General features: G+C 58.1%; 1 protein-coding gene across 1 annotated transcript; it reads left to right on the forward strand.

Moving 5' to 3' along the window:
• Positions 1–79: 79 nt before the first annotated feature.
• Positions 80–14,273, forward strand: COPE (coat protein complex I subunit epsilon). Its single transcript, XM_019736874.3, has 10 exons — positions 80–257; positions 5,006–5,068; positions 5,290–5,390; positions 8,251–8,403; positions 9,565–9,618; positions 10,070–10,151; positions 11,288–11,443; positions 12,860–12,928; positions 13,892–13,966; positions 14,071–14,273. The coding sequence occupies exons 1-10, from the start codon at positions 132–134 to the stop codon at positions 14,116–14,118; spliced, it is 927 nt and encodes a 308-aa protein (XP_019592433.1). The 5' UTR covers positions 80–131; the 3' UTR covers positions 14,119–14,273.
• The last annotated feature ends 2,131 nt before the right edge of the window (positions 14,274–16,404 follow it).

Consider the following 16,404-nt stretch of genomic DNA (forward strand, 5'->3'; position numbering starts at 1 on the left):
TCCCGTTTCGGAGTCTCCCATTAGCTCATCTCCAGGCCAAGTAAACTACATTTCCCAGTGTATCTCGCGGTGGCGCCCTGCTTCCGGCCGACGTGTCCATCAGGAAGAGGAGCGAGTGAGACCACAGTGACATGGCGCCTCCGGCCCCGGGCCCGACCCCTGGCGGCTCAGGGGATGTGGACGAGCTGTTCGACGTGAAGAACGCCTTCTACATCGGCAGCTACCAGCAGTGCATCAACGAGGCGCAGCGGGTGAAGGTGCGGCCGCTTCGGGTTGCGGGACGCTGGGGGCGGAGGACGCTTCCTGATGGCCGCGGGTAGCGCTCTGATTTTGAAAACTCTCTTCCCCTCGCGGCGTACCCCACTCCCCCACTCATATCTTCAGAAGCAGTGAGGAGTTAATCCTTGTTCCGTGACAACACCCAAAGAAGTAGCAGTTTATACTTCTCAGAGTGCTCGCTCTGCGCGCTGGCAGGCATTTGAATAAGAGGCATTCATGCCACCACTTTGGTAATAATAATGGTAATAATTCTCACTTGTTGAGCGCCCACATTGTGCCGCTATACCCTCAATTCCCATGAAGTAGGGACTGTTTATCCTCATTTTACAGATGAGAATACCGACGCTCAAGAGAAATGGTTTCCCCGACGTTACCTTGCCCCACTAGCCGGGTTGTTTCTCCCCAAACTCGCACATTCATTCATTCCTCAGTGAGCATCTCTATGAGTCAGCGTATTCGTGCTGGGTTCAAAGCTGTGATAAAATAGACAAAACTCCCAGCTCTCTTGCGGGAATCTCAGCCTTGCCAGGGAGACAGATATTAAACAAGTACATAAATGAGTAAATAAACAAGAAGTCGGGAGGTGGTGTGATGGAGCATGGTGGGAATGAGCTTGGCTGTTTGAGAACTAGAAAATAAACATGCAGGCAGGGCCCAGCCAGCGAGGAGCTGGTGATTGGAGAGGGGGCAGCAGGAGCCATTAGCAGGACCTTTGAGGAAGGGACGTGGGTGTTACTGTCACTTTGAGAATGAACCATTGGAGAATTTTTAAGAGCAGTGAACATCGCAGGGTGTTTGCCTGCCTTCACCGCCTAGTGGTCCAAAGAGAGTAAATGAGTAAAGAAGGGAGTGAATATGTAATTACAACTTGAACTTGAGCACTGTGTGTGGGCGTGGGGAGATAAAAAGTGCTGAGTTGGAAATTGGGGGGGGGCGGGGTTGCTGCTTCACATGGGAGTGGTCTGATCAAGCCATGCCTCTCTGACTCATTTGAACCTGAGACTGAACCTTGAGAAGCATCTAACCCCATAAGTTGCTGCAAAGGTGCTGAGACAAATATGAGCTCAGGGTAGTCAAGGCATAAGAGGCCTGTGTAACAGAAGTGGGGAGGTGGTGAAGGGGGGGACTGAGAATGAGGTGGGCAGGACCTTGGGGGAACAGCAGGGGTTTGGAGGCCATCAGAGCACCAAGCAAGGGAGTGACATGTCTTCATAGAGGCAGCCAGAAGGTTGGGAGGAATTTAGACTCTGAAGTAAAGAAGGCTTGCTCTCCATGCTTCTGGCCTTCGGAGCATCATTGTGTAACGGAGACAACCTCAAACAGATTTCAGGAAGCTGTTAGGATTTGTTGAGATAACATTTACACGATTGTATTAATTTTTCTGTTGCTGCATTAACAACTTTATCACAAGCAGCTTAACACAACACAAATTTATTGTCTCATGGTTCCTATAGGTCAGAAGTCCAACATGGTTCTCAGCAGGCTAAAATCGAGGGGTCAGCTGGGCTGTGTCTTTTCTGGAGGTTCTGGGAAAGAATCTGTTTCCAAACTCATTCAGATTTTGGGCTCTCCACCTGGGGCCACGCTTAGCTCCTAGAGGCTTCTCTCCAGTCCTCAACCTCGCATGTGGCCCCCTCATCTCAGAACTAGCCATGGGGTTCCCATACTTGGAGTCTCGAGTTTCCCTTCTGCCTAGTTTCCATTTTTAAGGCCTTCTGCGATTGGACTGGACCCTCCCAGATAACCAGCACATTCTCCCCATTTTAGGGTTCATAACCTTGATCACATCAGCAGAGTCCCTCTTGTGATGTAATGTAAGCTGTTTACAGGTCCCAAGGACTGGCGTGGATCTCTCTGGGGAGCCTTATTTGGCTCACCACCAGAATTGTGTGTGCTTTCTTGCTGGGATAGTACAGGCTGTGAGAGGATTGAGATGGACCTGGGCTCAGATTCCGGCTTTCCTGTGTTCTCTCTGAAACCAGGTCTGAGTCATCATTGTATCTCTCTGAGTCTCAGTTTCCCCTCCTGTCAAGTGGGAACAATGACATCTATCAGTAGGGTCCCTGTGAAATTCAGCATTGGGCTCACGTTCTACCCTTTGCCTTCTGCTATGTGTCTGTTCTGCTTACATCAGAGTAATGTGTTCTTTGAGTCTTCTCCCATCATAACATGCAGACTACATTGCTGCTGAAAGAACCAGCATGATCTGCTGTACAAGGAGAGTGACTGAAAACCATACCAGCCGTCACTCTGGCTGGAGGCACACGCGACCCACACTCTTTGGCAACGTGGTAAAGATGTGCTAGCACCAGACCAAGATATCCCTGAGGCATCCAGAGAATGCGAGCACTGTTCCATCTGATGTGATTTAATGCTGGTCCATAGGTCACCTAAACCTCTTGGGCAGACTGTACTACCTTGAATGCTGTCCCTGAAAAGATGTCCACCCAGAACTTGTCAATGTGACTTATTTGCAAAATGGGGCTTTGCAGATGTAATTCCATGAAGGATCTCTAAATGAGATCAGCCTGGATTTAAGGCCCTAAATCCAATGACTGGTGTCCTTCTAAGAGAAAGACAGAGAGGTTTGAGGCAGACAGAGAAGATGGAGGCAGAGGTTAGAATGATACAGTCATAAACCAAGGAATACCTGGGGCCACCTGACACCTTGATCACAGACTGTTGGCCTCCAGGACTGTGAGAGAATAAGGTCCTCAGTTTGTGGTCGTTTATCACAGCCACACCAGCAAACCTCAGATAGGCCTTAGGTAGAACACCTGTGTGCCCTAGCGCTATGTCACCGTCACGTCCCCATTTGTCAAACATTTCTCAGGTGCCCACAAGATGGCAGGCATCACCCAGGTATTGGGGACAAAACAGAGAAGAAAGCCTCGAGAAGCTAACCGCCTAGTGTGGTCAGGTGACTCTGATGGCCACTTGGACAATAAAGGAAGGGGACACGACCTCTTACCTCACTCCATCACTGGTCTCCCCACACAGTACCCCTTGCTCTCAGGTCTTGGCTGTACCTCTGCTCTGCCTGCGGGCAGGTAGGGCCACCCCAGTGCTGGGCGGCATTCGTAGGCATGGGCCTCCTGGCATGGCTGGTTTCTGAGCTCCCATGTGATTCTGATGAGCTGCCAGGACTGAGGAACAGAGTGCTCCCCTGGTGGCGTGCATCGGGGTCCCTGGGGTGCCCCCGATCTGTACATCTGTCCTTGGTCTTACGCCTCCCAGAAGCTCCACTCTCTGGCTGATGGAGAGGGTCCAGGCATCTCGGTGACACCTCAGCAGTCCTATGGGGTCAGTGGTGGTGCCTGTTTTACAGACGGCAGCTGAGGCTCCGAGGCGCCTCTGGGAACCAGAGTCCCCTTCAGGGCCTCCCGTTGTACCCTTGCTTTGAAGACACCAAGAACCAGCGTTTTGTCTATGTGTTTACTGAAGGTGGTGTGGGGGTCCCCCACATGGATTGTCCTTACTAGTGTCCACCTCTGAGGGTCATTTGAGAGTCACTTATTGAGCAGATGCTATGTTCCCGATCATGACCAGATCCCCAGCCTGGTCACCAAGGCCAGAGGAAACCCCTGGGGCCCTGCGGTGAAGTTGGCCTGAGTTGGGCCGGGGCCAGGAGCCAGGCTTCTTGTTCATGGTCTCCCTTGGCGTGGGAGGAGGACACGCTTACCACCTTTACCCCCACACCCCTCAGGCTGGGCATTATGACTAGGAATCTTCTCACTTTGGTTGGGGGGACAATCCTGGTGGACCCCCATCTGGAGGACTCCAGATCCTTTGTTCCTGTGCTGTGGCAGCTGCACAGGCCAACTCTCTGGGCACTTTCCCCGCCCCTGTGGTTTGGAGGCTGTTACAGTGGCCACCCTGAGATGGCCAGCCCCCTTTCCCACCTCACTGTTTCTCTCCCAGCTCCCCAGGTGTCCTGTCCCAGCGCCCCCATGCCCCCCTGGGCCAAGCTGCTCTGTGCCCACCTGTCCCAGGCACCACAGGGTCTCCCAGGAAGTCGGCCAGCACCCTGGGTCCAAAAGCTGTTCTCCCAAGGGAGGGTCCCTCACCTCCCTGCAGCTTTCTGGGACCTTCTTCACAGTCCCACAGTGAATGCTGTGTGAAGTCACCTTACTTCTGCTTCTCGGCTCTGTGTACTGGCTGGGCTGAGGGGTGCAGCCCATGGACCTCTTCCCCGAGTGCAGGGTGGTTCCCAAGGTCTCACCTGGCCCAGGCTGGGCACGGACGTCCTGCACCAGGGCAGCAGAGCTGAGCTCTCCCAGAAAGGTCCTCTGAGCTAGGCAAACCTTCGTCTCTTCTGTACGTCACGTTAAAGAATGTTTTGAAACAAAGCAGGACAGGAACAAGCTGCGTGGAAGTATTTGTCAGAAAGTTCTCTTTACACCTCTCCACCTGGGTCCCATCTGTGCCCCAGCATCACCCACCCCCTCGCCCTGTGGCTGGAGCGGTTGTGGCACTTGTGGTGGTGTCCGGTCTCTCACCCTGGATGAACGGGTGACAGTAGCGCCTCTTTTCTGGGGGGATGTTGGGATGGGACAAGGTCAAGTGCCCGCTATGCTGTATGCCCTCAGCGGAGGCCTCTCTCCTGCTGTCCAAGGTCACAGGCAGCTGAGAGCCCGGGCTGGGACTCCAACAGGGAGACTCCGGGCCTCTGAGGGCCTGTCTGGCACAGGGCCCCATGTGTTGTGACCTGCCTCTGTTTCCACAGCCCTCGAGCCCAGAGAGAGACGTGGAAAGGGATGTCTTCTTGTACAGAGCATACCTCGCACAGGTGAGTGTGGGCTGTGACCGCCAACGTCCCTGCGACAGGAGAGTCAAGAACAGAGTCCTGAGTGGGGGCGGCGCATCTGGCAGGCTGAGGGGTCCCTGAGGGTTGTGGGTGCCGGCCCCATGCATTAGGGCTTCACCAGGGTGATGCTGGAGCCCTGAGAAGACATGTAAACCTCACGGCGGGGGGCAGGTGGAGCTGACGGCATGCGTTTCTCACCGCAGAGGAAGTACGGAGTGGTCCTGGATGAGATCAAGCCCTCCTCGGCCCCCGAGCTCCAGGCTGTGCGCATGTTCGCCGAGTACCTGGCCAGTGACAGCCAGAGGTGAGGACTGGGGGGCATTGCATCCCTCCTCCCTGCCCCTGAGCCTCCCTGAGCTTCAGTTTCTTCCACCCGCACAGTGGGGGGCAGCAGTGGACCCTGCTGCAGAGGGGTCTAGGGGATCAGAAACAAGGACGTGTGGAGATGCCCTCAGGGGACTTTGAGGGGTTCTCTGAATGTGCAGCCCTGGGTGTTGCAGATGGGGCCTCCCCGACACACAGGGCTGGGACCCTCAGCCTGACGGGGCGAATGGCTGTGCTACCTGCTGACCACCCCCCAGGAGGAGGGCTATGTGGGGCATATGTCGAGACCTTACCCTGAGATGTGGGTTCACCCCAGCCTCAGGCTACCGACCAATGATTGTCAAACTCCTGAGGGTAGTGGCTGGGGGCGGGGCTGTGGGGACCCAGAAACCCCATACCCTCCTGTGGCCCAGGGAGGGCAGGGTGGGTCTCGCCTGCCCTTGCGAGGGCCGGGGCTGAGCTCTCCAGGATTAACCCGCCCGTGCTCAGCTGCTCTGTGCAGGCCTCAGGCAGTGCCTGGTTTACATGTTCAGGGACCATTCCGTGCCACAGGGATGCTCGCCCAGTACATGGCCCTCTTGGCTGTAGGTGGGAGCCAGGTGACCCTGCTTCACCTGTGCTTGGAGCCCCCACACAATCCCACGGGCCCCAAGGCTCGCCCTAGGGAGCAGTTCTACTCTGCACCCCCTACCACCATCATAGCACCAGGAACTCACCGCCACCACCTTGGACTGTCCCTCACGGCACCATGACACTTCTCAGAGGACCCTTCCCTGATCTCCACCCTTTGGAGCTTCCTAGACCAGGATGTGGTCCTGAGTTTGTTGACTTCCCGCTTCCCTCGTGGGCCACTGTGGCCATGGGTGAAACTGTCTGCTGTGACCCCGCCTCCACTTCTGTGGAGGGCTGCGTCCCGTCCCTGCCTCCTGTGATCAGGGGCTTGCTTGTCAGCAGGGGCAGCTGAATAGGGGCCCTCAGAAGACATGTCTGTGTCCTGGCACTCAGAGCCTGCGAATGTGACCTCCCTGGAAATGTAGTCTTTGCAGATGGAAGTAGTTGAGGATCTTGACATCCTGGGTATAGGCTGGGCCCTGAGTGCAGTGACGCTGTCCTTGTAAGAGACAGAAGAAGAGATAGAGAAGACAGAGGCCGAGACTGGGGTGATGCGGACACAGGCCAAGCACTGCCACAGCCCCCAGCACCAGGGAGAGGCCTGGCAGAGCCTCTGGAAGGAGCCGCCTCGCCCACACCTTGATCTGGGATTCTGGCCTCCAAAATAAATTCCTGTTTTGATCCCCTCAGTTCATGGTGCTTTACAACAGCAGCCCCAGGACGCTAAGACAAGTGGCCTCCAGAGGCCATCATTTCTCCTGCTTCACACTTCACTAACCAGAGTGACGAGCCCCGTTCTCATAGGGAAGGGGAAAGAATCCTGGGGCCCTCCAGGAGCAGTGGCTGCTGGGAGCAGTACAGAAAGGAAACCACAGGAAGCATGGGGCACAGGGTAGTGCTCCGGAAAGCAGAGTGACGTGTGGTGTGTCCATCCTGGCAGCACAAACCACTGCCCCTCCAAGACAGCCTGGCAAGCAGGCGGTGGAGAAGGTACTGGAGCCCGTGAGGATAAGTGCAGTACGTGACAGGTACAACGTACAACACTAACGTCGCAGTGACAACAGCAGGCAGTGTGTCCATACCCTGTGTTCCAGGGACCAAGCCAGCAGCTTCAGGGGCTCCTCCCTAGCACCTGCGTGACACGTACACATTGTAGTGACTGTGGACCCTGGACAGCAGCAGTGACTTGGGCTGGGCCCACGCCTCCCCTCTCCCGTCAACTACTCAGCAGCCCTGTGAAACATGGGGTCTCAGCTTTATTTTCCAGCTCAGCAGACGATGGCCTGGGCTCCCTGGGGTTGTGGGGCTGCCCAGCTGGTCCGTGGCCAGCCCTGACCACCCCAGCTGCCGACCCCCGACCCCCAGCCCAGCATCACGCCCACCTACCAGGAGTGGCTGGCACGCTGGGCCGGGACCATAGCCTCAGGAAGGTAGCAGTGTCACTGGTGTGATTCACCTGGGCAGCCCCATGTCCCTGCACAGGCCCCCTGGCGAGTCAGTCTGTCCCCCTGTGTCGGGGCAGAGTCGGCACAATAGCCACCTAGTTCTCTGAGAGCCGAGGTACCTGAGGCCTGGGCCGTCATTCATGCTGTGTGGTGGGCGTGGCCCCTCCTACACCACATCTACCCACCCGCCCGGAGTGCCCAGCCTCAGTTTCCCTGTCTTTGTGAGGGAAAGAAGTGCCTCGTGGGAGGGTGGTGAGACTGATACAGGGGGGCTAGACAGAGACAGCTGGACCTGTTCTGCCCCCTCCCTGTAGCTGCTGTGCACCCCTGGGGGCCACCTCGCCCTTTGTGGGCGTGTCTGCTCCTGCAGGGGCAAAGCTGCTTCCTGATGTGGGCGCCTTGTTTTATCTTTCTATCTATTTACTGTTAGTTTCAGGTGTGCACAATAATCTATTAGTTAGACATTTATACCCCTCACAAAGTGATAACCCCTCTCGCCCAATCTACTACCCCTCTGACGTCGCACACAGCCGTTGCATTTCCACTGTCTCTGATTCCTCATGCTGTACTCCACTCCTTGTGACTATATATAAATATGAAACTTTAGTTGACATTCATTATTATTCAGCTTCAGCTTCAGGTGTACAGTGCAGTGATCAGGCATCTACACCGTCCCTGAAGCGGTCTCCCTAATGAGACAAGTGTCCACTGGACACCCTATGAAGTTTTTACAACACTACTGATTACATTCCGCAAACTGTCCTTCATGTCCCTGTTTTGCAGGGACACGATGATTGCGGAGCTGGACCGAGAGATGAGCAGGAGCGTGGATGTGACCAATACCACCTTCCTGCTCATGGCCGCGTCCATCTACTTCCACGACCAGAACCCGGACGCTGCCCTGCGCGCCCTGCACCAGGGGGATAGCCTGGAGTGGTGAGCGCCCATCCTGCTCTGGGGGGACGGCCTAGCTGCTCAGGGCCTCTTGGGCTGTCGTCCTGGGAATGGAGAAGGGGGGAGGCTGCTTTAAGAGCTCTGCGGGATTCAGGCTTGCAGCTCCTTGGTCTCAGAGACACCACCCCTTTCTGCACAGCTGGGCTGCTGCTCCAAGGGCACAGCGCCCGGGGCTGAAAACCCTCTGTTTCCAACGGCAGAGCAGAAAGCACCTTTGTCTCTGCCTGTGGTTTCTGTACAACCCCTCTGTGCTGACCCTGGCCTTTCCGTGTCTTCCCCAGGCCTCCTCCAGGCCCTCCCCTGAGGCTGACCCTTGTTAATGGTGCTCCAGGGTTGGGGTGCTGGAGCCCAGCGCAGCGTGCACTGAGCCCCATGCCCCACCCAGGAGACGACTCTGGGCTGACGCTGCATCCAGGGCTCTGAGTCCGGGGCTGCGGCCCCAGAGGGCACCGTTGCCCTCCCCTGTGAGCTCTCTGGTGCCTGCCTTCCCTCATATGTTTGTTACGTATCTGTTTACCTCCTACCTCAGTCCAGAAAGGGGTGTGCAATAGGTTAGAAACAGGCGTGGTGCGGAGCTAACAAGGCAGTGGGCTCTGTGAGTGTCTCTCAGGCTTCTGTGAGTGCTGCTCTGGGTGCTGGGTCATGTTCTCGTAGGAAAACTTGGGAACAAACAGCCATAGAAGTAATGGGCAGTCACAGCTCTCTGGGGCCGAAAGGGAGGCAGTGGTTGTGGGAACTGAAGGGTTGATTAGCTGCCCCCACGCAGTGCTGCATCTGGGACTGAATTCGGGAAGGGGAGAGGGTGTGGTGTAGACGTAGTGCCCCGCCTTGGGGTGGACAGGGAGTGTGCCACAGGCATAGAGTCTTGCCCTCGGGACCCCATAGGAGCGCCTGGCCCACGCATGGACAGTGGTGAGATGTGGGAGCCAGGGCCCCGGGGAGGGAGGGGGGCTTGGCCCAGTGAGCAGTGCATAGGTCTGAGTCCAGCTCTGCTAAGCTGGCGGTCAGCCTCAGTTTCCCCCTCTATCAGGCAGAGCTGGTGGCTTGAGCACTCATAGGAAGGCTCTAGGGGGCGGCCTTACATGGAGTGAGCCCGATGGGGCGACAGTGGGGACACTGCTGACCGCCTGCTCTGTCCCGTAGCATGGCCATGACGGTGCAGATTCTGCTGAAGCTGGACCGCCTGGACCTCGCCCGGTAAGCCCCTCCCCACCTGGGGCTGCTGGGTGGGGGCCTGTGCGTCAGGTGTCTGAATGGCAACGAGGCCGCGTCAGGACCCATGTTCTCTGGAAGCCGGGCCTCTGCCCTCAAGGGGGCACTCCGCATGGGGACTGTCCCCAAACTATTTCGGAGGCCTAGAACATGGTGGCACGATCATTTCTCCAGTTATTTCATTCCAGTTCATTGGGGTGACACACCCTCTTACCTGCCATTCCCTGCAGGGATGAGGGATAGTAGGTCCATGCCTCTGATGCTGGTGGTGGGGACCGTCCTGCAGGGTTGGGGTGCACTTCACGAGTGTGGTGGAGCTGGCATATCTGAGCCAAGCGTGGGGGCGGCTGGGCCAGGGCCCGTGGGCCAGCAGGTGTGGTGGGGAGGCAGCGGCCAGGCCACTCGGCTCCCTCCCACCTCTCTCCTCCACCCCCAGGAAAGAGCTGAAGAAAATGCAGGACCAAGATGAGGACGCCACCCTCACCCAGCTGGCCACCGCCTGGGTCAACCTGGCTGTGGTGAGCCCCTGAGCACACGGACCAAGGGTCAGGAGCATGAGGGAGCCAGGAGGTGGCCCCCTGCCTCTAGCAGCGCTGCTCCCAGCAGGGGAATGCATATGTGGGGTTCTGTGTTGGCACGACTGCTGTTTATTTGGGACCAGGGGCCCGTCCCTCAGAGGAACTCCCCCAGTCCGGGCCACCCCTGGCGTGTTTCCCACTTCACTCAGCCTCAACCCCATTCTGGGTGTCTCGCAGCCAAGCAGCTTGGCCAGAATCAGAGTGGACAAACGGGGGGCTCCAACCAAACTCAGGGTACCTCTGCCCACATTGTGCCCCTGGGATGCATGAAGCAGGCCAGCCTGGCATTGCCCCCCTCCTCCACAGTCTGACTCTGGGCATGGCTTGCTTTGTGGGCTCCTGGCCGTTGCCAGTGTACCCCTGGTGCCTTTCCCCTCACCCAGGCCCTCCCCACATGCCTGGGCACCCCCATCCCCTATCTCTAGGCAACAGCTCCTTTACTGGCTTTTGGCACTCGGCTTCCGTTCTCTGAGTTGCTCTTTTGTGTAAGCCTTTTAAAATGTGCTTCCCATCTGCGTGCGTCTACATTGCCCTCGGGGAATGAGGCCTCACCCAGGCCAGTTTCCAGTATGTGTCCAGTTTAGTGGGACAAACCTCAATGGCTCTCTCCAATCGCCTTGCCTCTTCATAAGCACACCTCAGTCTCAGGCTCCCCTACAAGCATGAATCTGCGTCTTTAGCAGGAGGACAGAACTCAGAGCCTGGGTGGGCAGGGCAGGGCTGCTGGTCGCAGAGCAGAGGCCATCGCTGATGGGCCATGTGCCCTAGTGGTCTCCACTTGGCCTGGATGCCCATGGGCGAACTCTTCCTTTGGAAGCTTCAGTTTCAAGTATGTAAACGGAGGGCTGGGGGAGCGGGTGTGAGGTGGCTGTGTGTCATTTCGGCGCTGTCAGCAGAGCCCAGGCTGTGTGTGGGTCTCTGCACAGGGGCCGTGTCCGAGGAGCGCCTGCTATGGGCTGGCTCTGCTGGGCTCGTGTCTGCAAAGTGCTGGAATCCCTCTGTTCTGTGAGGGAGCAGGCAGGGGTAGGCCTGGACCACAGGGTAACAAAGCAGTGATGTCACAACTGTCCCCACAGGGTGGTGAGAAGCTGCAGGACGCCTACTACATCTTCCAGGAGATGGCCGACAAGTGCTCCTCCACCCTGCTGCTGCTCAATGGACAGGCGGCCTGCCACATGGCCCAGGGCCGCTGGGAGGCCGCTGAGGGCGTGCTGCAGGAGGCGCTGGACAAGGTAGGGCAGACCCAGTCCAAGTCTCGGGGCTCTCGGAGGGGATAGCAAGTGACAGGCCTGCCACGTAGCCACACAGGGATTTGAATGGCAAATCAGTTAAAAATCGTGATTGCAAAAATCCTGATTCCAGCTTCTCTTGGAAATGGGAGAACCCGGTCAGCCAGGGCCTGAGTTGGCCTGAGCTGAGTGGACACACATGGCCTAGTCCTTCCTTTCTGCCACCTTGGTTGCCTGGCCCAGGGGCCTCAATATGACCCCCACCTGGGTGTGTTTTGGAAGAGAAACCCACAGTTCACTACAAGGGCGGGGAGAGCAAGCTGCAGACAGGAGGCAGTGCCTGGGTCCTGTCAAGAAGAGGGGGACCAAGAGCGCTGTCCTCTGGGGCGGCCACAGTTCTATTCTCCCCACCAACATCTGAGGTCTTTCACTGTATTTGTCTAATGGGAAAAGACGTCAAAGCTTTTTCCAGTTTTGGAAAACATGTAATATAATGATAAACTGACAGCAGTAGGAAGCTTTCTCCCTGTTCATCTCTGCGAGAGGCCGTTATCGGAAGGTTGTTTGCAGAGTGGGGACAGACCATACGGGGGTTAGTCGGGTGCTCCTATGGGCCGATGTCCTCAGGCTGCACACGCAGAGCTGCCTACCTCACCCTGCCAGAATGCCCTGTGCTGCGGGAGAAGCTGGGTCTCCGCAAAGAAGGGCACCCTGGGGTGGAGCTGGGTCTGTGGAGGAGGCCAGCGTCCATGCAGCCTCTTGAGCCTGCAGCGTCATGCATCCTGGGTGGCACATCTCTGCCCCAAGTGCCCAGGCAGGGCTCCCCCCAGGTTCCTGCTTTGTAGCTACCAGGAGCTCTGGCTGAGGCAGCAGCTGGTGGGTTCCCAGGGTTCCCTGTGCCTCAGAGCCCAGCGTGGGTGGCTGGAGTGATGTCACCCTTCTGGAGGTTGTAATTTCCCAGCAGCTTCCTGCCAGAGCTTCCTGGGAGCAGGCGGGGTCTGCCTGTGGTCTCAGACCTCATCCTCCAGCATGAGGGAAAGCTGGGCTCTGACAGCACTGAGGCCGCCCTTGGCTGGGCTTTGTTACTTTGAGATTGGGATAAATAGATCCCTCCCCAGTTGTGACAGGCACGGGGGCTCTGTCTCAGCCTGGTCTGCTGATGAAGTAACCAGCTCAGGGGGAAGACAGCTGGTGTGGGGAGGTGGGAGGGACAGGAGGAAGGGCCCTGAGCTTGCTGGCTTGCAGAGTGGCTAGCGTGGGGAACACTCAGGGTCTTGGAGCCCTGGCCCTGCTCCACTCCTGAGGGTGTGACTTTGTGCAGGCCCTGTCCCCCCCTCCAGGGTTGTGGTGGGTGGGCAGACCAAGTCTGGGGCCTGGAGGACCTGACCCTGCTTGCCTGATGTTCCCCTATGTTTCTAGGACAGTGGCCACCCAGAGACGCTGATCAACCTCATCGTCCTGTCCCAGCACCTAGGCAAGCCCCCTGAGGTAGGCCCTCCCGCCCCTAGCCAGGTGCAGGAGAATTGTCTGGCCCTCAGGGTCTAGACTTCAAGGTTGGCCTGGGGTCGGGGCACAAACCCACTCCCCGCGGGCGGTGCAGTTGCCATTGCTGAGGGGCCCTGGGAAGCTGGCATTACATGTGGTCCCCCAGGGCTCCCCCCAGCCAGGGCCATTGGTCAGCTGCCCCCAGGGGTCCTATGGACAGGTGGGCTGAGGTTCAGAGGGTATTTTGGCTGGGACCCCGGCCTGTGCCACCTCAGGGTTGGGGGTGGACGACAGGATGTAAAAGGGGCCCAGAGGAGTAAGTGATGTCACCATGTCTGGGGGGGAGGGAGGAGGATGCCGGGTACCGCTGCTTTAGGTGACTGGCCCAGCTGGCAGGGGCCTGCCCAGGACTGCATGGCGGTCATTCCCTGGCCCTTGCAGAAAGGTCCTCAGGCGGGCCTGGCTGGGGTGGTGCAGGACTGATAGGACGGCCCTCCCTCCCACTGGTCCCAGAAACAGGCCCACAGCCCTAGTCTCGGGGAGACAGATGCTCTAGCTCTGTGTGGTCAGGCTGGCCTGGCGGCCGGGGCAAGGCCGAAAGCGAAGTCTCTGCTGGGGTCTCAGGTTTCCGTCCCCAGGCCTCTGGGTGCCTCAGACTCCTCTCCCTTCCCAAACCTGTCCCCCTGACCTGGTCTTTACTCCTGAACTCCCTGTCCAGGGGGGCAGAGGTCCAGCCCACTCCCATGAACCCCACGGTGCATCTCCCATCCATGTGCCAAGCTGTTGGCTCTACCTGGCTCTGCCAGGTGCTGTTCCAGGGTGGGGTGATGGCGGGCATATGGGGAGATGAGGACTCCTGCAAGGGGGAGTCCATTGGGCAGCTCTCGTCCCCCACATTCCTGCCCTGCAGGTCAGAGCCACAGGGGATCCCCATGTTCAGCTAACTTGGCCTCCCCTCCCCCACAGGTGACAAACCGCTACCTGTCCCAGCTGAAGGATGCCCACAGGTCCCACCCCTTCATTAAGGAGTACCAGGCTAAGGTGAGCCCAGACCCCCCAGGCCCAGCCAGGGGGGACCCAGAATGTGGGGCCTGGCTCATGTATCTCCCCTTTCTCTTTTTGTCTCTCCACCTTTTGTGTTGAAGGAAAACGAATTTGACAGGCTGGTGCTACAGTACGCTCCCAGCGCCTGAGGTGCCCGCCGATGGTTTCCACCTTGCGGAGGTGAGGCCCGCTGTGCTGCCGTCCGCACTGGGCACTGGCCCTTGGCCACGCTCCCTCCCTCTGGCCAGAGGCAGAGGCTAGAAACGCAGCCCCCTCCTGTCAATAAACTTCTCCACTCCAGGTATCCCCCCCTCGATCCATGTTTGCTCTAGCCACTTTGAGGGGGGCGTGTGGGAACCAAGGCTGGGATGGGAGGGGCCTGAGCATGGGGCCCTCTATAGAGACCCGGGTCTGCAGCTGCACAGACTCCCCTGCCCCTCAAACAGTCATCCTGGGCTGCTGAACTGCAGGAGGCACAGCCATGTCATCCAAGCCCAGTTGGCATCCAGGGAAACTGAGGCGAAGAGAAGTCACAGCTATTAAGAGGGATACCAGGATTCAAACCCAGGACCCCCAGGTGGTCTGTAGGTGGTGAGGGAGCCAGAAGCTGTCAGGCGTCAGCCCGGCCACGCGAGGAAGGGGTGTGCTGTGTCCTCATGGGAGTAAACTTCAGCCCCACGCAGGCCCCTGCTCCTGGCTGCTGCCGTGGAGTGTCACTGGCCAAGTCTGAGACCCCTTGTGGTTGGGGCCCTGGGTGCTGGAGCACTGCGGTGGCCAAAGCACGGAGCTCCCTGGCTGGAGAAATAAACGCATAGTGAGCACCCTGCAATAAGAGGACAACAGAGAGGGAGGTGGGTAAGCAGCTTAGGGGGTGGTTGGGCCTCTGGGATGAGGTCACCCTCGAGCTGTGTCCACCCAAACAAGAACTGGCTGCCAGGCCAGGTTCTAGAGGACAAGCATCTTAGGCAGCAGAAACAGCCCATGCAAAGGCACTGGGGCCACACTGGGTTCGGTGAGCTGGACAGGGCTTCGTGCCTTTTGTCTCTGGGCCAGAGTCCTTTCCAGGGAGGAGGTAAGACCCCGGGTTCCCCGTGCCTAGCCTCCTGTGCCTCAGAGGTGGCTGCCCAAATCCAGTCTCTCGTTGCTAGGACAGGACACAAAGCAAGGGACCCCCATCAGCTGAGCTCCTCCTTGCCTGAAGGGGAGCTCAGGAGGGGAGAGAGGTGCAGAGAAGGCCTCCCCAGGCAGGGGCATCAGTGTGAGGGGATGAGCTCCCCGGTGGGAAGAGGGGGCGTGCCCTCTCAGGTGGCAGGGAAGGGGCACCAGCCCTGGGACCTCAGCAGCTCCTCACTAGGCCCCTGGTGCCTGGGAGCCCTGGTCCCCCGCTGCCAGCACCAGGAGCTACTTTCCATTCCTGTGCTGCGCCTAACTATTGGCAGCCTCCTGTCTGGGCCCTGCCAGAATGAAACTCGAGGCTGGGCTGGGCTGGTGGGCAGGGGCCCTCTCCCATTACCGATGGGTGCCATGGACACCAGATAGTGATGGGTGGGAGGACAGAGATAGGTGGTTGGGAAGGTGCAGGGCTGCCCCACAGGCCTGGCTGGATCTATAGGGACATGTCCCGCCATCCCGGGACCCCTGAACCCCTCTGCCTGCCAGGCTGGCCGCAGCGTTAGTCATCTGATGGGATGGATGAACCCCTGCCCCCATACACATTCAAAAATATTAGGTTGGTATTTAAAAGTAATTGTGGTTTAAAAAGTTAAAAGTCATTGCAAATAGTAAGAGGTACAGCAGGACAGATGATGACAGGTGCCGAGGAGAATGATGGGGGGGTCGGGGAGGTGCATTCAGCAGGTGACATTTGTAAATAAAGCTTGAAGTTGGAGGAGGAGCCCTGCCAGTACCTGCGGGGGATAACGTTCTAGGCAGAGGGAACAGCCATTGCAAAATGGCCCTGAGGCAGAACTGCCTGGGGTGTTGGAGGAACAGCGAGGCCAACGTGGCTGGAACAGAGGGAGCAGGTGGAGAAGGCAAGAGGGCAGGTGGTGAGTTGCAGAAGTTGGGCTTTTACTCTGGTGGGAACCATGAGGGAGGGCTGTGAGCAGGAGGCCTGGCGGGGTGAGGAGGGAGCCAGGATGCCAGGCAGGAGGCACGAGGTGCCCGAGAGCCACATGAGGCTGTGCAGGTACAGAGAAGGGACTGGATTCAAGAATGATGGTGGGGCCGCCGGATGTGCTGCAGGACTGGAGGAGGTGGGGAGTGAGGGAAGAGAAGGGAGGAGGGCCCTTGACTCTCCTGCCTGTCTTCAGCTGTGCACTTGGGCAGGTCAGGCTGGTGGCTGCGTGGGACCCAGCCCACTCCTGCAGGGGCCCCACTGATGCCTGCACTGTCGTTACACCTCAAAGACTAGGGGCTAACACTCTGGGTGAGGG

The sequence above is a fragment of the Rhinolophus sinicus genome, chromosome 15 (genome assembly GCF_057876585.1).
Source record: "Rhinolophus sinicus isolate RSI-liver-muscle chromosome 15, RSI-T2T, whole genome shotgun sequence".
Taxonomy (NCBI): domain Eukaryota; kingdom Metazoa; phylum Chordata; class Mammalia; order Chiroptera; family Rhinolophidae; genus Rhinolophus; species Rhinolophus sinicus.

What these genes read in the sequence shown, in the direction of transcription:
- COPE (XM_019736874.3), top strand. Translation starts at nt 132, where the DNA reads ATGGCGCCTCCGGCCCCGGGCCCGACCCCTGGCGGCTCAGGGGATGTG. An exon ending in GACCGCCTGGACCTCGCCCG is followed by an intron (nt 9,619 to 10,069) that starts GTAAGCCCCTCC and finishes CTCCACCCCCAG; the next exon opens with GAAAGAGCTGAAGAAAATGC. An exon ending in TTAAGGAGTACCAGGCTAAG is followed by an intron (nt 13,967 to 14,070) that starts GTGAGCCCAGAC and finishes TTTGTGTTGAAG; the next exon opens with GAAAACGAATTTGACAGGCT.